General features: G+C 50.0%; 1 protein-coding gene across 3 annotated transcripts in view; it reads right to left on the bottom strand.

Annotated features, from left to right (window-relative positions):
- The window catches only part of ELMO2 (engulfment and cell motility 2), a 38,501-nt gene extending 18,292 nt beyond the window's left edge, over positions 1 to 20,209 (bottom strand). Inside the window, exons 1-9 of one of the 3 annotated variants that reach the window (XM_060122785.1) lie at positions 20,134 to 20,191; positions 12,887 to 12,976; positions 8,962 to 9,085; positions 8,571 to 8,611; positions 8,034 to 8,106; positions 7,609 to 7,659; positions 3,817 to 3,998; positions 2,174 to 2,273; positions 918 to 1,069 (exon numbers count right to left, since the gene is read on the bottom strand). In XM_060122785.1, the coding sequence (XP_059978768.1) occupies positions 918 to 1,069; positions 2,174 to 2,273; positions 3,817 to 3,998; positions 7,609 to 7,659; positions 8,034 to 8,106; positions 8,571 to 8,611; positions 8,962 to 9,039 (677 nt within the window). In that variant the 5' untranslated portion in view covers positions 9,040 to 9,085; positions 12,887 to 12,976; positions 20,134 to 20,191. Of the gene's footprint in view, positions 1 to 917; positions 1,070 to 2,173; positions 2,274 to 3,816; positions 3,999 to 5,321; positions 5,575 to 7,608; positions 7,660 to 8,033; positions 8,107 to 8,570; positions 8,612 to 8,961; positions 9,086 to 12,886; positions 12,977 to 20,133 lie in introns of those variants that run through there. The other 2 variants (XM_060122786.1, XM_060122787.1) reach the window with 2 other exon arrangements.
- Between the last annotated feature and the right edge of the window lie 2,431 nt (positions 20,210 to 22,640).

Raw genomic sequence — 22,640 nt, 5'->3', positions numbered from 1 at the left:
CAGTGTCCCCATCCTTGTTTTGGAAAGTCCAGTCCCCTTAAATTGTGTGGAATGGTTGAAAGGGAAGTATAAAGAATGGGGAGGAGACAAACAGTGCTCCAAAGGCTTTATCTGTCTTTGGCTTTTGTTTACTATCTGTTAAATGTTTTAGGATGTGATAAGCTTCTTAAAAAACAAACAAAAGCAAAAAACAGAAAAACAAAAAAACCTCCTCAATACCTATCCTGTGCTGGCCCCTATGCTGGACCTTTTATCTTCTTTGATCCTCACAAGTCTGAGAGGCGGGGATGATTAACCTTAGTCTAGAGGCGAGGAAACTTAGGCCAGAAGAGATTAGGTAATTTGCTGAGGGCAGAGACCTAGTTTGCAGTAGATCCTGGATTAGAATTCACATCCTATACAATACTTCTTGCTACCCCCACCAGCATACTGTTGGTTCGGCAAGAGTTCATTCAACAAATGCTAATTGATCTTCTACTTAAATCAAAACAAGGGATACAAAAATGATTGGCCCCTTTTCCCAGAGAGCTCAAAGTTTAAAATGGGAGGCAGATAATAAAAATACAGTATTTTATATAAATATGATTATCATAGGTACAAACAGAAACTATTTGGCCCACAGAGGAGAAAGCATCTAATTCTTTCTGGTACCATGGTGGTACAGGAAGATTGGGAAAAACTTCACATTATCCTGAGAGGCAAGGAGAGTTACAGAGGATTTCAAGCGGGAGCATGACATGACCAGGTCTGAATTACGGGAGGAATTCTGAGTAGTGTGGAAGAGGTGATGAGTGAATGAACAAGCAGATCAGCATCTCAGAGTACAAGCAAAGCAGTAGGATTGGAAGACTTAAACAGAGTAAGAGGGGAGAAGATAACAGGCAGGGAAGGGAGGCTGGGGCAGGGTCTCTACTTACACCTGGAGGTGAGAGATGAGCTGTCCCACAGTGATTTCCTCTGCGATCTTCTGGTACAGACTCTGGCTGTTCAAGACCATGCTCTCCAGGATGGCCAGGGACCTCTGCAGGATTGACACGTCCACCATGGGCTGGCTCACGTACCCTGCGATCTAAAGCCAGAGAGGGCAAGTCAGTTAGGAAGCTCAGGGCCCGAGAGAGCTGAAGGCTTAGGTTTCGGACGCCCGCCGCTCCCAGACTCTCCTCTTAGGTGTGCTGCCCACGTTCGGACAGCTGTCCCCAGGTGGATGATGGTATCTGCTATGTTGGCCAATGTGCCAGGGAGTTCCTAGGCATGGATAACTCAATTTCAAATTACAGCATCCACTCAACTATGTTTCGTTAAACCTAAGGGCTTAATCTTTTGTTTTCAAAATAAGGGTTCAGGCATGAAAAAGCCGAGGGTAAAAAGCAGAGGGTTTTACTGATGCTGGGATCTCATTTGCTCTCCATGTACTGTACTCCGGACATACATTTTGTCCCTATACACACGCAGAACAGCAGACTCGGGGACATAGAAAGGACCTCAAAGTCTTATAATCTAATCCCTTTTCTCAATCCCCATTATAACATCTTTGACACATGGTCATTTCACTTGTGCCTAAGTATCTCCAGCATTGGGAAGTTCTCAATGTCCCAACCCAATGACAGGTGTAATTCTAGGTCAGCAGATATAGCATTCATTGGTTTTAGTTCAGTTTTCTGAGGTGATACTGCCCCTTCTTCTAGAAGAAAGGAGGATAAAACTAGAAGTATCTTCTCCCCCCCCCCCACTGAGTTCATCTGACAATCAAACAGTCTACCTTGCAGATTTGTAAACAGAAGGCAGATTGATAAATAGAAGGCAAATGAAATGAACGGTTTTTTTTTTTTTTTTATCCAAAGAGGAGGCAGGGCTCAGGAAGCAGGTCAGAAGACTTAGGGATGGTACTGGCTGGCTGGCTGCACGCTATCCCGAGTCTCACTGACAATCCAGTTCCACTTTGGCCATAATCAGTTCCGGGAGTCCAGTTCCATCTTCTCAGTGCAGGCCCTGCGAGTGTAACAAAGTACACCTTCCAGGAGCCACAGGAAGGCCGGAGCCTGAGGATGAAACACCTGGCCTCGGGGATAGAACGCCGGCCCTCGCTGGAGCAGCTGTGTTGCCCGCACCTCCCCTCAAGCCTAGAGGACAACTGGAGACGGAGGGAGGAAAGACGGAATGTTGGAGGCCTCACCTGCTTAATGAAGGTGATTGAAACCATGTCCCAGGAGACAATGCCATGGTCCATGAGCTCTAAGAAGGCAGTCAGGGTGAATGCCAGCATCTCACTGTAGCTGAGACATGTGCAAAACACACACAAAACAATACAAAGATTCAGAACTGGGGAGCACAGGTGTGAAGGCAGCCACAATAGGGACGGATTTCAACGTAAGCACCACCTGAGAAATCAGCGAACGCCACTGTGAGCCAGCGCCTGGCACACACCTAAGCTAGGTGTGGAGCAGCTTCTTCCCTGGAATCACCAAAGGAAAGGCTTCTGGGTCTGGCCTTGTCAAATCCCAGCACTTGGTCGGGTACCCGAGGGAGCTTACATCCCAGGTTCACTTTTAGGCTGGGAGGCGGCAGAGCACAGGAGAAAGAGGCTGAACTCTGGCCATGGGTTCAACTACTTACTAACTGTGCAAATTTTATCTGTTCAAACTTCTATTTCTTTCTCTGTGAAACTGAGTTCCTCTCACAGCGTTAACCTCACGGCGTTGTGGTGAGGGCAGGGTGACAGTGCATGCGAAACCCTACCACAGAGCTGACAGAGAATGAGGGCTGAAATGTTTTCTCCCCTCTGTCTCTGCTCTGTATACACGTCAACCTTTATACATCCGTACAGTGCTCTATAATTTACAAACTATATTTCCATTTGCAAAGCACGTTCTGACCCATTCTCATCCACAGTACTCCTCATGACAATATGGCAAGGGAGGTATCACCTCCACTTTAAAGAGGAGACGAAGGCCAGTCCGACCCCGCACTCCCGGGAGACTGCGGAACGTCTGGGTCAGTGCTGATGGCAGCCAAAGGCTTCGAGATTTCCGTGCAGCCGGAGAATCCAAGACTTAAAACAAATACCCAAGACTAGCTGCTCGGTCTGGCTAAAAATTTCAGTAGCTGATCCATCAACTCAAAGGTTTCTGACTCCCTCTCTGCCAGCTTAGGTTCTGTGGGCTTAGAAGACAAACTAAACATCTGTTTACTTACTGCTGATAATGGCATGGCAGTTTCCCGCCACGTTCACCTTGGCACTGGAGTACCACAAAGCCACTTGCAGTGCGTCGCAAAGTTCCGGATGCCCCCCTGCCCCCATGAAAATGGGTGACAGGGAGACAGCGGATGGGTGGGGATACGCCCCGGTAAACACAGAGGAGGGCCCGTGCGCGTCTCTGTATAAGGAGCCTGTGTGTGGAGTGGGGAGGTGACTGGAGAGGGAGGGACGCAGGGGTGCGGTTAAGAACACACAGACACCTGTTCTACTTGCTAATGGACAGTCTGCTAACTTCCATCAAGCCGGTCATTTTCCGGAAATGATTTCAGCCGTGAGCTGACCTCTCTCTTCTTGACTTCTAGAGCCCCGACTTTCACGTCACTCAGCATAGTACTGTTTTGTACCGTCACTGAATTTGTGAGAGCCCAACTAGACTACAAGATTCAGGACCACAATAGTGAATTATACCCCTCTGTGTGGACCCTGGTGCTGGGCACGCTGCTCTGTATGCAGAAGGAGCTCAATAAGCTCATTTGACTCAACGGAAATGAGCATAGGATGCCCTGCGCCGTGTCGTAAATCTCTCGAGAGCTCCCAAACGAGACCTCAGCAACACTCACTGGGATAAGAGCTTGGTTCCGCTTTCCACAAGCCGCGTCAGCACAACAATGCCATCCATGTTGATGAACTCCGTGGCGAAGGTCACGTCCGCAGAGAGCTTGGCCAGCTCCTTCATGGCGTCCAGCCGGGTCTCCATGTTGGATGACTGGGTCCTCTCCATCAGCTGGCGTGCGGCCCGGGACTGCGGGACCAGGGACAAGACACATGCCATCTGCTCCCTGTGGCAGGTTACTGCTCTGTGAATAGCTCACAGGGGCCCTTCTGTGGACTCCCAAGCCCGAGACAGAAGTAGCTCTTCACACTGCTTCAGATTTGCTAAATAAATGTTTATTGGATCAATCAGGGAATCACCGGTACGATGAGACCGGTCTGCAGTTATGTGTATCCTTTCTGTACCACCCTGGTCTATGGAATAAAAAAATTCCCACCGAGGGAATACAAGAGAGATCTGGGAGATGACAACCCGCTAACCAGGGCAAGTCACAAAGAAACAGATATTAGTTCAATATCAGAGTTTTTCTTTTTTTTTTAATTGAAGTATAGTTGATTTACAATGTTTTGTTAGTTTCTGGTGTACAGCAGTGTTATACACATATATGCGTGTCTGTGTGTGTGTGTGTGTATGTATATTTTCTTCTTCATATTCTTTTCCATCACGGTTTATTACAGGATTATTGAATCTAGTTCCCTGTGCTATACAGTAGGACCTTGTTGTTTGCCTATTTTATATATGGTAGTGTGTATCTGCTAATCCCACACTCCTAATTTATCCCTCCCCCACCCCCTTTTCCCTTTGGTAACCGTAAGAGTTTTCTATTGATATTAACTAAAGCCGTCAGACAGTGGAAGAGGTTGTCTCTTGAATGCTGGGCTCTCGGTCACTGGAAGCAATCGAGGAAGACTGGACGGGCACCTGTACAAAGTGCTGTGGAAGGGGCTCCTATGTGGGTGGAGGATGAAATCTGATGACCTCTAAGGACCCTTTCAATCTGAAACTGTGATCAGCCTGACGCGTTTTTTTCACTTTCCCTCAGAGTCCGTATCATTGTTCCTCAAAGTGCTAGCCCTGGGAAAACTAAGAATACCAAGGGGCTAGAAGCAGCTAATTTCAAAACGGCCTTTCGAAAATGACGGCTGGTGACAGAGCCTCCCCCGAGCACGTGAACCTTTCCCATGGGAGCACCTGCATCCTTCCTGCAACTGCGGCTGACACCCCTCCTCTCATGTTCACTGGTCTTTCCTGTTGCTGAACTTACTCACTCTATAGTCTGTGCCTCACAGCTTACCGTTCCATCATTCTCTATCTCTCGTGTGTTACTTTAATATTCTCGGTTGGAATGGAAGAATCTGGAGAGCACAAGCGCCCCGGGGGGGTCTTCGTTTTTCTTCCAGTGCTAAGCAAGCGACGGAGCCCAGGTACTGCTGCTGCAGAGGAGTCGGGCCTACCCACGTCTCTCCCCTTTAACGGCACGCTGCTCGCGAGGACACAGAAACCCTCCCTCACCTCCACGGTGAGGGACGCGTGCGCTGCGAGAAAAGGTCACAGGACGGAACGATTTGAAGAGCGCTGGTCTGCATCACACTGGGAGCCTTCCAACTCCAAACGTCAGTTCTCCTCCCGGGACAGCATTTCCGGGCCACCTCCTGCGCCTCCTGCTTCTGGGGAAGTCAGCTACGCTGCGCGCGAGGCCCGTAAAATGCTTCGGCACTTCTGTAAGAGCGCGCAGCTCCCAGGCCATCTCGTTAAATTAGCCGAGCTTGGGGAGGAGAAATGAAGTCCTTAGGACGAGAAGAGCTGAGGAGGAGGGCAGGAGCAGGCAGTGCCAAGAACACTGGCCTGGGGTCGCCCAGACCTGGGTTTGAGAGGCAGCTGCGCCGCGTTCTGAGCTGTCGACAACTGGCAGGTTATTTAGTCTCTCTGAGTCTCAGTTTCCTGGTCTGAAAAATGGGGCTATCAAGAGTACTCATCTCATGGGGTTTGTCGAGATTAAGTGATACCATATATGGAAAGTATTCTGCAAAATCCAGGCGCTCAGCCAATGTAGCTGCTATTACTCCACACCTCCCTTCCTTTCAGATGGACCAGCCTGTCACCTCATCAAGAGAACGGGGCCAGCATGCCCTCCGTTTTCCGGCAGCCCTTCTACAAACCTACCTACGCTACCCCCATATCACTGGTCCTGCTCCAGGCCGAGCCGTCAGGGCAAATCCCTCCCCTGGGCTGTGGGCTCCCCCTGTCCTGTGGGCAGCAAGGTCCTGCCCCCGTCACTCATCCCCCCTTTCCCGCACTGGCAACATTCCTCTCTTGCATCTTAACGTATTTTCAAGGACACATAAAAAACTGCAACAGAAGTTAACAACCGTGAAGGGTCAGAGGAGGGGGACAGCTGGGTAAGTGAGGGACAGGAGTGGGAGAAGACCTTTCACTGTATCTTTGTAAAACTCTTTTGATTTTAACACACGTGAATGTTCCACCTCTTTTTTTTTTTTGTGGTACGCGGGCCTCTCACTGTTGTGGCCTCTCCTGTTGCAGAGCACAGGCTCCGGACGCGCAGGCTCAGTGGCCATGGCTCACGGGCCCAGCCGCTCCACGGCATGTGGGATCTTCCCGGACCGGGGCACGAACCCGTGTCCCCTGCATCGGCAGGTGGACTCTCAACCACTGCGCCACCAGGGAACCCTTCCACCTCTTTTTAAAAGGCGTATCTTTTCAACTCCGTATCCCCGAGCTAGTACCTTCTCTATCTACTTCCTTTTAAACCAAGCTTCCTGATAACATGGCAAACACAAGGTCCTCGCTCTGTCACCTCTTAAACTCAACCCACTGCGATCTGGCTGCCACCCAGCTGCCCCAGCAACCGGCTGACCTCCCAGATCAACGGACCGCTCTTCTGTCCTCAGTTTACCTTCTCTCTGCTCACTGCAGACCAACCCGTCCTCCATCCGGACACTCTCCCTGCCCTCAGCTCCTAAGCCATTTCTAGCGCCTGTTTTCTTTCTACCCTTGTGGGTGCCTCCTTAGTCACCCGGAAGGGCTGCTCTTGCAGGAATCAGGGGGCCAGCTTGCATTCTCGCACTGCTTCCACAGCCAGTGTATTGCCTTCTTCGCCAAGTTCACCTGCAAATACTTTTCCTGCCCATCGTTTCATTGCCACGGCCACTGCCTTCACGGGCTGTCGACACTGCTCATCAGCTTCTTGAAGATTCCTCCTACCACCAACCTTCCTTTTTCAAGCCCATCTTCCACACTGTCACTAAAGTGATCTTCATAAAACATAAACCTAAGCATAATATAGCTTCCTACTTAAAATCTTTCAACGTCCCCACTATGATCTTTCCCTTCTGGATAAAGTCCGACCCATAAGCAGGCCGCCAAGGAACCTTTCACTGGCTTCTGGTTGATGGCTACAGGCCCTCGGCCACCCATCACTCCTGCCTCCCCTAAACAAAGCACATCTCTCTGCTTGGAATACGTTTCCTTTTCTTCTTTCTTCAGCTGCTTCTTGCTTATCCTTCAACATCTGAGCCAAGTGTCCCCCTTCTTTGGAAGGGCTTTCTGGGAATTCTCAGTCTGAGTTAGGTGGACCCTTTTCTGAGTTCCCTAAGCAACCTTCTTTCAGGACCCTTGAGAGAGGCCTTATATTTGTTTGTTTATTCCCAACCAGGCTGTGAGAGCAAAGATTGACTTTTTAACCTCCAAGCCTTACTTTCTAGAACAGAGTCTGGCCCATGGTAGGTGCTCACAGACGCTTGTCAAATAAAGGAATTCCTAAGGAAGGCCGAATACCTACCGGGGAGATAGCCAGCTGTAAGATTGTCCCGTTCTTAATGTCACTGCGAGTCTGGGTAGCAAAGAGAAAAAAAGAGTAGCTAAGATAAAATATTAAAATTGTGCAAGCAAGTTGAATCAACAAGAACTTTCTGTCATTTTTAAAGTAGCTGTAACTGAGACTCTTCAGTCAGGGCCTCCTCTCCTGCTTGTTTCTTGGCAAAGAATTTCTAAGATGCTTTTCAAGTGCCTCTCAGGAAGCAGAAGCCACATTTTTCCAGCCACCAGAGGAGGACAAGGGCTGATGCTCCCTGATCTGCCCAGGAAGCAGCTCTTGACCCAGGAAGTGGAAGCTCCCTGGATGTAAGGAGGGCAAACAGCGCCGGCCCCCGGGATGGCTCACTCCAGAGCGAGCCCTGTGTTGGTCTGGCTTCTCCCTGTACTAACCTGTTCGGTGATGTAGAGCTGGGGACCGTCTGCATAACGGAGGGTGTAATACTCCGGGTTTGGCAGTGACCACCTATGTAAGAGAAAAACAGTACAGCCTGTGTGGCCATGCCGGGGGGCCTGTCTAGAAGCTGCAAATAAATAATCTTCAATAGAGTTGACTGAGGGACTGGGCGGTCTGTTTGACGTACAGGGGAAGAAAACCCAAAGCTTTGGGTTGAGATGTTGAACAGTACCCTCCTCAGCCGCTGTAAAGATTGGTACCACAAAAGGCGGCGCATATAATTCAGCGCAGGTCTCAGATCCCACCAGGACCTCAGGTGGGGCATTCCTGGGCTTAAAGGAAAAACTGAAGATTGACAGGTCTCAGGGACATCCCCACCGGCTACACTTTCTTCGTAAGACAACGATCCACAAAACCCCCGGACTGGGGACCCGACTAACTGCAGATCCTCGGGCAGAATTCCTTTCAAGGTCTGGCAATGCTCCTCTGTTTTTAGCCTGTCACCATCCAAAACAGGGGCAGTTTCAACTTACCCATCACAAACTTCCTTGATGATGGACGCCAGGGGCCGTTTCTGAGAGAGAGAGAGAGAGAGAGAGAGAGAGAGAGAGAGAGAGAGAGAGAGAGAGAGAGAGATCCTTTACCAGGAGCCACAGCCTGCTAGTACCAAGGTCCTGATGAGAGGGTCGGCCAGGCAGGGTCGTCCTGGGGCCTGAGCACGGACTTCTTCTCTGAGAGCTTTTCTTGAAGAGGAAGTCTCTCCCAGGCCATGGTGACTAGCCTTCCACAGGGTGGGACAGGGCTTGGCTTTCCTGTTGCTGGTCTTACTCCTAATGCCAGTGGTCCCCGCCCCTAAAGACATCCCCACCACGCACTCCCTGGATCCTTCCCCTTGCATCGCCGCTGCTCCCTTCCAGAGCTTACCTGGTCGATTTCGAGGAGCTGAGCGTTAGCACCTGGCCACTCGATGGCCACTTTGACGATGTCTGATGGTGGTGGCATCGTTCCCAATGGGCCCTGCTTCTCCAAGACACACAGACACAGCTGCCTGGGGAAAAGAATCAGAAAAAAGGAAAAAGTCAGAGTTTGCCTTCATTTTTCACTCTTGTTATACATTTTGGAAAATCAGAAGACAGAGAGTGCCCAAAGAAACATGTAGAACTCCTTGGTTTGAATTCTTCTAGATCATGCCACAACCTTTCCTTGGACATTTTGTCTCTTTAGATTAAATCAGCAAGTAGAAAAGGGACAAACCTATCTACCAACTGCGGATAAGCCAGCCGCAAGATCTGCCAATGTGACACTTCAGGTGAAGGGCCAGGAGGACCCCGGAGTAGAGGAGAACATTTACTGCAAAGTCCTGTCCTGGGACCTTGAGAGGGAGAAGCTTATGCCCTGAGACTGATAAGGACAGACACAGCCTTTCCTTGGCGGAGCAGTTAGCTGAAGCAGCCAGCCTGCTCTGCTCTGCAGTCATCCCGGGAAGATTCCAGAGTCAGCAGGGCCTGGCCACATGCTCTGTTGCTTCCTCCCTACTTATTGCTGCCACTCCTCCCCCCGCAAAGGGACACAACGCGGAGCCTCCACCGTGTGGGATGACACAGACTTCAGAAAATGGAGAAGAGAAGCGGGACAGGAAATGCTATTTTAGTCCCAATTGCCAAAGGCAAGGGCTGCTGAGAGCACAAGTATAGGGAGGTAAGGACCCTCATACAAAGGCCCAACTATCGGAGGACAAGGCTTCAGAAGTACTTCTGACCCACTGCTCTCCAAAATAAAGGAAAATAAATCATTTTGAACAAGTCTGGAAGATGGGCCCACGTGACTGGTATCCTAGGCAACTCTGTGAGCTTAGTGGTGTTCCAGGCAGTAGCTAAAGCATTCTCTCTCCAAGGTCTGATGAGGGGAAGCCACCCCGCTGATGGATTATTTCAATGTGTGTTTACACTCCATGCCTGCAGCTTCAGGAGAGGCCTCTCTCTTCACGAAAGAGGCCTTTCTCCTGCACCCCCAGGTTTAGCCACTTGCCCACAATCCACGCCTCACTAATGGAGACCACCCGCCTCTCCTGGAACATGCGGCATAGCTGTGCTGAGCTGGTATTTGTGGAGGCCATCAATTTTTCAGCCCAAACACAGCTGTTATTTCTCACAGCCTTGTAAGTACTAACCTCTTTGGCGACAGGGGTACAAGTCCCTTCCCCTACAAACCCACAGGTCTCAGAAAGAGGGAAGCTTTCCCAGCCATTTCCTGACCAGGATGGGGTGCTTCAGAAGTCGACTGTCAAAAATACCAGCACTTCCAGAACATGGCAGCACAGAAGAGATGGTTTTCAGCGTGCCATCACTTACTCTGTTGAGTCCCCTCAGCAGCCTTGTGAAGTAGGCAGCACAGGATTAACTCCATTTGAAGACAACAAAACTGAAACTCAGTGTGGTTAAGGTGCCCCACTCACCCAGCGCACAAGCAGTGAAGGTGACAGAACATGGAGTTGACTTTGACTAGTGCTACCCACCCCCAACCCACCCCCACCTCCGGCTGAGCTAGCCTGAATTTCTGCTCACTGCAACTAAATCAAGCCTAAAGGTGAAGTGGGCCGGTCTCACGGCCCTGAGAGCTTCCACAGCTTCTGCAGCTCCGGGCAGAATTTCTCACATGTAATTTTTATGTGCCTAGACACACAACAAACCTCTGAAAAGAAACGGGCCCATCAGAAGAAGTCCTGGTTGAGATGCTCTGCTCCAGTGACACAGCAAAGCAGGGGTGGTACCGTGAATCTCAGGATACCTAGGGCAGGAGTCCCCATCCTTATCTAAATCTGCCATAATTAGGAGGCATGACTGTACAGTTGTGAGATTGTTTTTTTTGACTGAGATACAATCTACAAATAATAAAATGCAGAGCTTATGTGTATATATGTATATATAAATATATATACAAAATAGAAATACACATACCGTCCTGTAACCACCACCCAAAACAAGACACTGAACATTTTCACACCCCCAGAATTCCCTCCTACCTCCTTCCAGTCAACCCCACACCTGCCAGCCCTCCCAGAGGCAACTTGTTTCTGATTTCCAACACCATGGATTTGTTCTGCCTGCTTTTGTACTTCATATATGTGGAAATGCACAATATGGCCTTTAAGACCATTTGTTATTTAGTTTAGTTTCTTCTTCTTCTTAAAATAAGTAGGCAGTGTAGGTGCGAGAGGAAGAGCACTGGGCTGAGATGATTTTCCCTGCTGAAGCATCTGGATTCAGAGCCAGAGGACTCAGGACCTAGTCACAGCTCCAACACTGAGTGTCTGGGTGATGTACACATGTCCCTCTCCAAAAGAAGTTACACCCTTATTTCAGTGGTGCTGCTAAGAAACAAATCATATTTTTTGGAACTCTCTTCTGTTTGTTTCTGTTTTTTTCTGTGCGTGGCATGTGGGATCTTAGTTCCCTGACCAGGGATTGAACCCGCATCCCCTGCATTGGAAGAGCGGAGTCTTAACCACAGGACTGCCAGGGAAGTCCCTAGAACTCCTTTCTGGATACTGTCTTTGGAGATAAACAAAGCTAAAGTTCATTATTTTACAGTTCCACTTTACTGTGACACCACACGGCATTTCCTAGGTTGATTATCTCTCTTTTTTAAAATATTTATTTATTTTCCTTATTTTTTTTTGGCTGTATCGGGTCTTAGTTGCAGCACACAGATCTTTTCGTTAGGGTGCGCAGTCTGCTCGGGTTTCTCTCCAGTTGTGACACACGGGCTCCAGGGCGTGTGGGCTCTGTAGTTTGCGGCATGTGGGCTCTCTCGTTGAGGCACATGAGCTCAGTAGTTGTGGCGCGCAGGCTTAGTTGCCCCACAGCATGTGGGATCTTAGTTCCCCAACCAGGGATGGAACCCACGTCCCCTGCATTGGAAGGCAGATTCTTTACCACTGGATCACCAGGGAAGTCCCTATCTCTTTCTTTATAAAAGTCAGCCCTGAGTGATTCTTGTATGTTCCAAAAATTCATATCCATTTTAAAGCACGGGGATTTGCAACCACCAGGACTATTCCAGAGATACTATAAGCCCTGATTCTCAGTGACTTTGCCCTTTCCCAATATGCCCAGGCAGCCCATGTGTCCTGGCACTCTTGCCACCCATGCCACAGCCAACAGGACCGAGGTGAACACTCAACCTTAGCTGGACTAATCCAATTCTCTCTCTTGAGCTTAAAGACACAGACTAAAGAAGATGGATGACAATGGGCCCTGGAGCAGAAAGGTCACAGTCAGCCTCAGAGCAGGTACCGCGGCAAGCCAAAGATACCAAGAAGCAAAAACCAAGAGCCTTGCAGAGGAAGCTATTCAGCAAGAAGAATCCAGAAATGTGTGGATGAGTGGAGGCCAGAAACCAGAAACCACAAAGTCCCAGAAAGAGGTGGAAAAAGCCTGTGTCTGAAGACTTTCCAGACTCCACGGCTACACCTCCTACAGTTGGGGTACCTGAAGTTCCCCTGTTTCCTGCCAATAAAACTCCTTTCAGTTAAACTAGCCTGCGTTTCTACTCATTGCAACTAAAAAGCCTAAGCATAAGGGTGACCCCCCAGCTTTGAAGGAGCTCTACATGGAGGGCTGAAGAGACAGCAGCCTAACAGGCACAAGATGATAGCACTGAGCAGGCCCTTGGTTAACACTGGCTGAAATAATGAAGAGCAAAACCCACTTAGATAAGTCTGGTTTGTTTAAAACAGTTCAGTTTTGTGGTGACTTTATGGCAAGTCATCCTGTATGTAACAGTAATGTGCAGACAGCCTCTTTGCATTTGATCACACGTCTGTAGCATTATTACCGCTGATGCTCACCCGAACCCTGGAAGTCATCCCATTGTAGATGAGGCAACTGAAGTTCACATGGGATGAGAAACGTATCTTCCACATGTCTCCTTCCCACCTCTTCCCCACAAAAAAAGAAAGAAAGAAATCACATCAGAACTGGGTCTCAGGACTGTGCGTTAGGACTTCAAAGTTGGCTCTCTTCCCTCTACATAATACTTCCTTTGCTGAGGATGATGACATTAGCTAACATTTACACAGTGCTGGGACACTGTTCTAAGGGCTTTACACAGATTAATTCATTTAATCCACACAGCAGCCCTGTGTGATGCATCATCCTGGTTTTATAGACAAGAAATAGAGGGACTTCCCTGGTGGCACAGTGGTTAAGAATCTGCCTGCCAATGCAGGGTACGTGGGTTCGATCCCTGGCCCAGGAAGATCCCACATGTTGCGGAGCAACTAAGCCCGTGCACCACAACTACTGAGCCTGCGCCCTAGAGCCCGCGTGCCACAACTACTAAGCCCGCGTGCCTAGAGCCTGTGCTCCGCAACAAGAGAAGCCACTGCAATAAGCCCGCGCACCGCAACGAAGAGTAGCCCCCGCTCGTCGCAACTAGAGAAAGCCCGCGCACAGCAACAAAGACCCAACACAGCCATAAATAAATAAATAAATAAATAAATAAATAAAATTTTAAAAAGAAATAGAGGCGCAGAAAAATTAAGTACTGTGCTCAGTGTCACACAGCTAGTAAGCGGCACGGCCAGAATCTGACCCCAGCCAGTCTGGCTGTTTGAAAGCCACGTGAAAGCAGGTGGCACGGTTCCCACAGCAGGCGCTCAGTGGAGGATCTGGGTTCCCTGGACCTGAAGATGAAGCACACCGGGGCTCAGAGACCAACGACAAGAGCTCACCATTGTGACAGACAACGGAGCCCACTGTCTAAAGAAGGTGACCCCCACTCCCCTGTGTGGTGCTCAGCCCTTCACAGTCTAGCCAGACCTTCCTGGACTACTTGCTGTTTCTATAAGGCAGCCCATGTTCCTCCTCTTCCTCTGTATCTTTGCATTTTTTTCCTTCCTTCGACTGTCAGGAGAGCTCATATTCAAGCTTCAGAGCCCCACTCAGATGTCACTTCCTCTCTGTACCAGTCTTAGTTCCTCACGCCACCCCCGTTTCTCTAGCAAAGTGAAACAGGACGGGCCCGTGTTCTTGTAGCATTCTGTCCACAGCTCTGTGACGGCTCCTGTCCCACCCCATTATAGTTTTATATTCCCACAGCTCTCTCCTCCCCCGGGGCAAGGCCAACCCTGCAGCTTCATCGGCGGGCACAGCGCCTGGCACACGGATACGGTTCCATGAGCATCTGCTCAAATCCAACAGCTCTGACTTCCTCAACTCCTACAAACCAGGGCCGGCTCCACACGGCAGTGGACGGGCAGGAAGCACTCTGGTTGTGTGTTCCCTCCTCGACCCACCACCTTCCAACTCCACAGCATTTTCACTGTTTTCACATCTAACATTAGGACGTGTCTCACTGGAAAATCAGATTTAGCACCCCTGACTCTAGTTAAAAGATGGGGGAAAATATCCCTCCGCTTTTCTCCCTATGGAAACGTCGGGAGATAGGAGACTAGAAGAATACTATTCTCCAGGTAACGGTCCCCAGATAAAGGATCTCCTTGTGGGGAGCCCTTTCAGCTCTCATTTGCTCACTCTTTTCATTTTCACTTTAGAAAGGAAGTGGGAATTAGGTCGAAGCAATTCAGTAACATTGCAAAATTCTCAGGGTTATAAATAGCCTCTCGCTCTACCATTCAGCGTCACTATAGAGTTCAAGAGCAAACGGCCAAGATGAGGGAGCGGTGGTTCCGCATCCAGGCCCAGGAGGCGAAGAAGTCATCAACCCCTTCTGATTAAACGACTCTGCACCCCACCCTCCCACCCCCTTGCAAGTGTTACAGATATAAAGATGATTGGGAAAGCTCTAAATGCCACCAAACAGGAGAGAGGCACACACTGATCTGGCGAAGATAATTCTATACTCTAAGGCAGGAAGATGAAAGCCCAGGTTTTCAAAGGCAAAGTCGGGGAAACAAGAGAAAAACAGGACCTTCCGTGTCTCCAATGAGTGTTCTTTAAGTGGCTTCTGGAAGGTGTGCTTATAAAATCAGCACAGTTACAAAAGGCCCCACAGAGCTCCATCAATCAATCGCCCCTGCAGGGACGGCTCCAGGGAGATGGATTCTGAGCCCAGCGGAAAGGAAGTGGAAGACAATCCCTCCCCATTAGTAAGGAATTCAGATGGAGGAAGGCCAGAGGGCTCCAGCTCCGCACTCTCCCCCCCCTCATTCCTTTAAGGATAAGGATTGACGGGTGCTTTTGTTCAGCTCTTTTGCTTCTGATTCGGTGGGGGAGGCATGGGTGAGTTTGGTTTATGTTTCCTGCAAGAGAAAGCACCGCTCCAGGAAGGCAACCAGAGGTCAAACCCTCTTTCTAATCGAGAGCACAATCTCAACAGAGGCTTCTCCCTCGGAAATCTTCTGCAGTGAGAAGTGACTTAACTTCCCTTAGTTTGGACCCCTGAATGAGGGTGAGACTCTAAGGTACAGGGAGGGAAACTGGGTTCGAAGATTCAGGTCCTGACATTTACTGCTAGAAACACCGAGAAGGACCATCATACCAATGGCAGCTGAGATTTCTCCCTTCTGTTGAAATTTGTTGGACACAAGACTCACCCAAACACATCGTTAAAAGCCACTAACTTAGAGCCACAAGGGCAGTGAGGAAGGGCGTGGGAACAGGGTAACTGGGCTTCTTCTCACGTAACACCTACCCTAAGAAGCACTCAGCTCTCCTCTTCGGTTTAGAAACCTTCTGCAAGGTCCCTATCCTTGCAGAACTGAGCTTAGACTCCGCAGGAGAGCACCAGCTACTTCCAGGCCCACCATGGCCTTCAGACCGCCCTCGCAGATACTCCGAATGTCACAGCAGACCACCTTGTTCCCCCAAACATCAGGCTCTTCTAAGTCTTACTGGGGCCTCTGCCATTACTCCCTCCACCTGGTCCAGCTGCCAAACTTCTACTCGAGCTTCAAGGCCCAGCTCAGTCACTCTTCTGTGTGGCCTTCCTGGTCCTCTCCCCTCAGACAAAATGAACTGCGCCCTCATCTGCCCTCCCGTCTTTTACACACACTGTCACAATCCCACTGATTCATAACTGTCTATGTGCAGCCTTTCCTCGTGCTATTCAGAGTGTGATCTGCACTCCAGCACCACCGATGTTGCCTGGGAGCCTGTAACACAGAATCACCCACTCCAGCCCAGACCCCCTGAATCAGAACCTGCCTTCAAACAAGATCCCCAGGTGCAGACTCTACACCAGTGGGTCTCAGCTCTGGCTGCGCCTCATCCGTGCCCAACCCAGGTCACTGCAAACCACCCCCCTAGCCCCCACCCCCAGGTGAATCTAATGGGAAGCCAGGGCTGGGAGCCACAGCTCAGGGGCTGCTAGCTGAGGGCAGGGACTCATCAAGTCCGCATCTACTCCCCTGCCCACAGTGCCTGGCACACAGCTGTGCCCACAGAGTTCCACACCAAAAACACCCTCCAAGATGCCCCTAGACCTGACCGCCTCTAAAAGAGAACAGAAACTCTAATGACAGAGAACGAGCCATTGCCTAGAACTCCACACGGCCCTACAGTCATCGAGATGGACGTAGAAGGGGGTCTGTGTTTCCAGTCCACTTGCCTCAGTTTCTGGAACTGAAACAGAAACTGAAGTGGAAAACACAGATGAACCAGAAGTATACTGTCTGCCTTCACGGGACCGCGGCTGCCGCAGGAAGGCAGAGCCTGTGTGGAGACGGGGTGTACGGGGCTGAGAAGCCCTGGGTTATGACTGAAACCCCGGGCTGGGGGCCCGACTCCTTCAATACTGACCCCAACCACACAGCATTGTTCTCACTGCAAAACCAGGCCAAGCCTCTCATTTTACAAATAAGGGAACTGAGGTCCAGAGAAGCTGGCAAGGCCACACCAGCAGTCAGGAACCAAAGAAGGGCTCGGCGCTCCCTTCTGGGTTAGTCCTGCCCCTGCAGCACAGGAGACCTGACTGCCCAGCTCTGCCATGAGCACAAGCCTCTTTGGACTTCAGGTCCTGATATGCATGAGGAGGTCTCGTCCAACCTTGACCTTCTAGCGAGGCAGAGTAACTTAACGAGGTAAGGAGCTTGTGTTCTGGAGTGGAACAGACCTAGGTTTGGATCCCAGTTCTAAGAATTTCCTTATCTGTTAAATGGGGATTCGAATCAACCCTACTCCATAAAGTTGCTGTGAACATTGGGTGGGATAATATACGTAAATCATTTAAGCATAATACCTGACACAGAGTAAGCAGAATTCCAACAGTGTGAATTTGAAGAAGTTGCAAAAGCACTGTAACCGTGTTTCCCTGGCATAAAAAAGTCCTACCTGCCAGGCTTTAGTGTACTGATGACAGAATGAGAGAACATATGTGAAGGCAATCGGGGAGGAAAATCAATATAAAATTCTTCTTCTTAGTATTATTATTTTTCTCCTAGCAGAAGAACCTTGGAGAGCTTCATAGTCAGTTCCAGAGCAGTGGCCTATACAATGCACATAACAGGTGCTCAACAAATCTTTTCTAGTGACTCAATTAAAACCAGTATGTCTAATGGGTTTACAAACTCTGGCTGCTTAAGCAGCCAGACAGGTAAGTAAATATGCCAAGCAGCATCTATGTGGGAACTGTAGCAAACTACGAAGTACCCCCCTACCCCTGCAGAGGAATCCAAATCCGCACTTGGAAACACATTACCCAGCGTGGCCTAGACAGCCACTGCAGCCTCTGCACACCACTGTTTCCGGTTCTTCATTACAGCGCCCAGTGCCCTGCACCTCATCTAATCATTCTGTGGTCTGGTCTGGTCCTTCCAAGTACCCAGTAGGCGTCCTGAAGATGAGGGCTGTGATCTATACTCCCCAGCCACCCTAAATGGCCTAGAACAGTGCTGGCCTCACGGGAGTGGGGACCTCAACCCAGTGAGCAACTGCTGAACTGAACAGCCAGACTGTTAACTCAGGCCCTGTACAAGATGCTGCGGCCTGGGTACATTTTTCTACCCAGGTCCTGGGACCAGGCTGAGTTGGTGCTGAATGTGCTGAGCTCCGGTGACTGGATCAAGAAGCACTGGCCTTGCAGGTTTTTTCTTCAACTGCATCAAATCCACTTGTTCCTGAGCCACCTAGGCAGGTGGTACTGATGCACCCAGACACACTGTCTCTTCATGGATGAAACCGAATATGCATATACCCACAGGTGCCATTGTTTTCTAGAAGTTTAGCCCCCACTTCCTGCACCCCCAGACTCCCCTGGCACCTCGTCGAGGCAGCATAGGGTACAGAAGGACCAAACTCCACATGAACAGATGGAGGGCCTGGTCCTCACCTTGCCTCCTCCCCTCACAAAGTTTAGGATGGTTGCTGGCAGGCAGCATAACTTCTAGGAGCTTCATCATGTTTACTAGTAAAATGCAGACAACAATAATTATCTCAAAAGGTTAAAGGCAATTAAATGCCACAGGTATGTAAAGCTTCTAGCACTGCTCGCCCCTACGTGTGGCTATCGAGCACCTGTAATGTGTTTACCATGAGCTGAGATGGGCTCTGAGTGTAGAACACAGGCCAGATTTCAAGGGCTTAGTACACACACAGAAATGTGAAATATTAATAATGTTTTTAACACTGAGTATATGTCAAAAGAATATCATTCTGGAATCTATTAGGTTAAGTAAAATATATTACAAAACGTAATGTCGCTTGTTTCCTTTTGCTTTTTTAATGTGGCTACTAAAAATTTTGCAACTACAGATATTGCATTATCTTTCCATCGGACAGCATTATTCTAGCACAGAGCCTGGCACAGTTTTTGTGTAGGACATCAGAGACGACTCACACCTTGTTCCTCCTACCAGAGCCAAGTCCTCTATTCATTTAGTACATATTTACAGTGCCTGGCTCTGGGCAAGATGCTGGAGATACAAGGAGCAAAAGCAGACACTATCTTTTTCCTAGTGGACCTTATTATCTGGTGGGAACAGACAGACATGAATATTTTCATAAATAAATGTAAAACTGCAGCTCTTCAAGTGTCGTGAAGGAGAAGTACAGAGGGTGATGAAAGTGGGGAATTCACTGGGTGGGGGAATCGAGGACCAGGGACTCCTCCTGGGGAAGTGATACTTGAGTGGAGATTTCCAAGATAAAGGGGAGTTGACAGGAATAAGCCAGGCGGGGAAGATAAGCCCAGGGAGCAGGAAGGCTGAGGGTGAAGACCCTGAGTTGGGCCAGGGCTTGGTATGTAGAAGGAACACGAAAAGACCAGTGTGACAAGAGAATTGGGCAAGAGGGGTTAGTAGACTGAGACTAGGGAGGAGAGGTCGGTGGGATTCCATCTCCAGGGCTTGGGTGAGGATCTGGGGCTGGCCCTGCAGGAGGTGGAAGCCAGCCAGTTACAAGCAACCGAGCGTCCGCCTCTGATCTGTATTTTGAAAAGATCCCTCTGACCACGGTGCGAAGCCCGCTGGGGAGCGGCGCAAGTGCCTGTGTACAGATCGGTTATGGACACTGCATCAATCCAGGTAAGACGCGAGAGATGCCTGAACTGAGGGGGAAGCGGCGGAGATGCAAGTAGACGGTCTGGGGGGTCACTGAGCCGGCCGGATCGACAGGGCGGGGTGATGAGCAGTGTCTGTGTGTGTAGGAGGGGGTGGCGATGTCAAGGGAGACTCCGAGGCTTCGGATGGGTGCCACCCAGCCCCAAACACTCTTTGGGCTCCTATCGAGCCCTCTCCCATCTGGTCCCTCTCCCGTACCCTCCCTCCCCGCACCGTCTCGCCCCCGGGTTTCATCCTCCCACCCTCCTCCTCCCCTACCCCGCGACCCCTACCCGACCCAGCCCCCGCTCCTCTAGGCCTGGTCCGCCCTCTTCCCCACCCGTCGTCGACCCTTCTGGGTCCGGGACCCAGTGACCCTCTGGCCCGGCGGACCCACTTGGGCCGCAACCCCTCAGGGGCTTGTCGAACCTGCGCGGTGCATCCCAGGCCGGCCCTCTCCAGCCCCCCAGGCCCCTGGGCAGAAGCAGGCCGCAGCCCTCCGCCTACTTCCCGGCCCGGCCTCTCCGCCCCGCGTCCCTCGGGCCAGGGCCCTCCCTGCGGCCTGGCGCGCCCAGACCCCCGGCGCGTCCCACACTCACCAGGGAGCCGACCTAGGCCCAGCTCCCGCGCCCAGGTCTCCCAGCCGCCGCTTCACTAGCCTCCGCCGGCCCCGCCTTCTCGGGGCCCCGCCCCACGCAGGCCGACCCGGGCTCCTATTGCTCCATTTCACCGTCACGCTGAATTCTCCTTCTTCAATTGGATTGGTTGCCTGTCACTCAAAAGAGGGCGGGACCAGTTGCCGGGGCTGGGAGTGAGGAGCCGCCGGTCCCCGCCCTGCTAGCGGAGGCCTCTTAAAGACACAGGCTGTCTCCCCCGCCGCGGGCTATGGGTTTTGGAAGAATGGGATTTCTCAGCGAACGCAAGAGGCTGCATTTCTTTCCCCCCATCCCCCCATCGCTCCCCGAAACTTTTCTTTTGGCACAGCCCGTGTTCCTTGTGATAAATCAGAGGTTTTGAGGGCTCAGATGTCCTCTGGTGGCACTCAGCCCGGTGCCCAGCACGCATGTAACGCACTCAACGGTGGGATAACTGTGGTTTGGAGAACTGAGTGGGAGGTGACAGTCGTGTCAGAGGCTTTGAGCAGCCGCGGCTGCTCACCACCGAGCCGGAGCTAATTATACCGGCACCCAGGGCTGACCGTGGGCGCGGAGCAGAGGCAGAGGGGTACAGCTCAGCTGTACTGTTGGTAGGGACCCGTGGGAGGTGGTATTCGTCACTGCACCTGCAGATCGGAACAAGGCTGGGCACTGCGCCAGCGCCTCACTCGTGCCACGTCCCTTTACACTTACAGCCACTCTGATGTAGGTGTTATGTGGGTCCCCTGATCGTACAACTAGGGATGGGCAGAGCAAGAGGCCAGCCCGTGCTTGTTTGATTCTAAAGTCTATGCTCTAACCATTTTGTCTCACAGATCCTTACAACCACCCCGAGGGGTGGGTATTTTGTTGTCCGTTTTATAGATGCTCAAGGGAGAGACTCAGTAATGAAACTGATACTCAGCAAAGACACTAAATAACGACTGCCATTTAAATAGCACTTCACAGTCTGCAAAGCATCTGAGAAGCAGTTTTACATATATTGTTTCATTTGATCCTCAAAACATCTTGGAACTGAAGATGGTATTTATTAGTCCTCTTTTACTGGTGAATACAACGATGCTCACGGAGGTTGAGGCTTAGTAATAGCTAACATCACTACAGCTCTTGCAGAAGTCACCAGCAAACTTTCCATAAATATCCAGATAGTGAATGCTTTTCGCCATACAGTCTCTGTCAAAACTGTTCAGCTGTGCTGTTGTAGTGTGAAAGCAGCCACAGACAATGTAAACCCATGAGGGTGACTGTGTTCCAATGCAGCTTTATTTACAAGATAAATAGGTGTTGGCCTGTGGCTGTAAGTTGCCCACCCCCAGTCTACAGTGCTTTGGTTACCAAAGCCTTTTACAGACCATTGCTTTGTGGAATCCTCACAGCAACATTGTTATTATTCATACTCTTCTTTTTAATTATTAATGAATTATTGTTGTTTTTAAAAAATAAATAAATTTATTTATTTATTTATTGGCGGCGATGGGTCTTCGTTACTGCGCGCGGGCTTTCTCTAGTTGCGGCGAGCAGGGGATACTCTTCGTTGTGGTGCACGGGCTTCTCATTGTGGTGGCTTCTCTTGCTGCGGAGCACGGGCTTCAGTAGTTGTGGCGCGCAGGCTTAGCTGCTCCATGGAATGTGGGATCTTCCTGGACCAGGGCTCGAACCCGTGTCCCCTGCATTAGCAGGCGGATTCTCCACTGTGCCACCAGGGAAGCCTGAATTATCATTGTTGATGATGTTATCATCCTCGTCATTTTACAAAGGAAAATCAAAGGCTTCGCAAGGTTAAGGAGTATACCTGAGGTCAACTCAGGAACTAGAACTCAGGTCCAGCTTTCCTCATTTCCAATTTCATCTTCTGACTACAAAACTGGGTTGTGAGAAGGCATGAGAATTCCACCTTCGTCTAGCAGATCTTTTTCCTGCCCCATTGCAAGATGACAGGCCAAGTTCATTTTACCTTTCCCAGGCTCCAGGGGTAACTCCTGTAATTCCTCTCTTCGGGAACATTCTCCCACTTCTTCATGCCTTCCCCGTTTACTGCAGCCCATAAACACCTCTCCCTCCCTGAACCCCCAAGGGCTTATACCAAGCAACCCTTTATATTTTTATCACTTTTTAAAAACTTTTTATTTTACATTGGAGTATAGTTCATTAACAATGTTGTGTTAGTTTCAGGTGTACAGCAAAGTGATTCAGTTATACATATGCATGTGTCTATTCTTTTTCAAATTCTTTTCCCATTTAGGTTGTTACATAATATTGAGCAGAATTCCCTGTGCTATACAATAGGTCCTTGCTCGTTATCTATTTTAAATATAGCAGTGTGTACATGTCAATCCCAAACTCTCTAACTCTCCCCCCCACCTCTCCTGGTAACCATAAGTTCATTCTCTAGTCTGTGAGTATGTTTCCCCAGCAGCCTTTTATTACTAAGAATAGAATCTGCTGGAAAA

The sequence above is a fragment of the Lagenorhynchus albirostris genome, chromosome 15 (assembly GCF_949774975.1).
Source record: "Lagenorhynchus albirostris chromosome 15, mLagAlb1.1, whole genome shotgun sequence".
NCBI classification, from domain to species: Eukaryota; Metazoa; Chordata; class Mammalia; order Artiodactyla; family Delphinidae; genus Lagenorhynchus; species Lagenorhynchus albirostris.
Note: the sequence above shows the minus strand (reverse complement) of the source record. Positions and strands in the feature narration are given on the sequence as shown.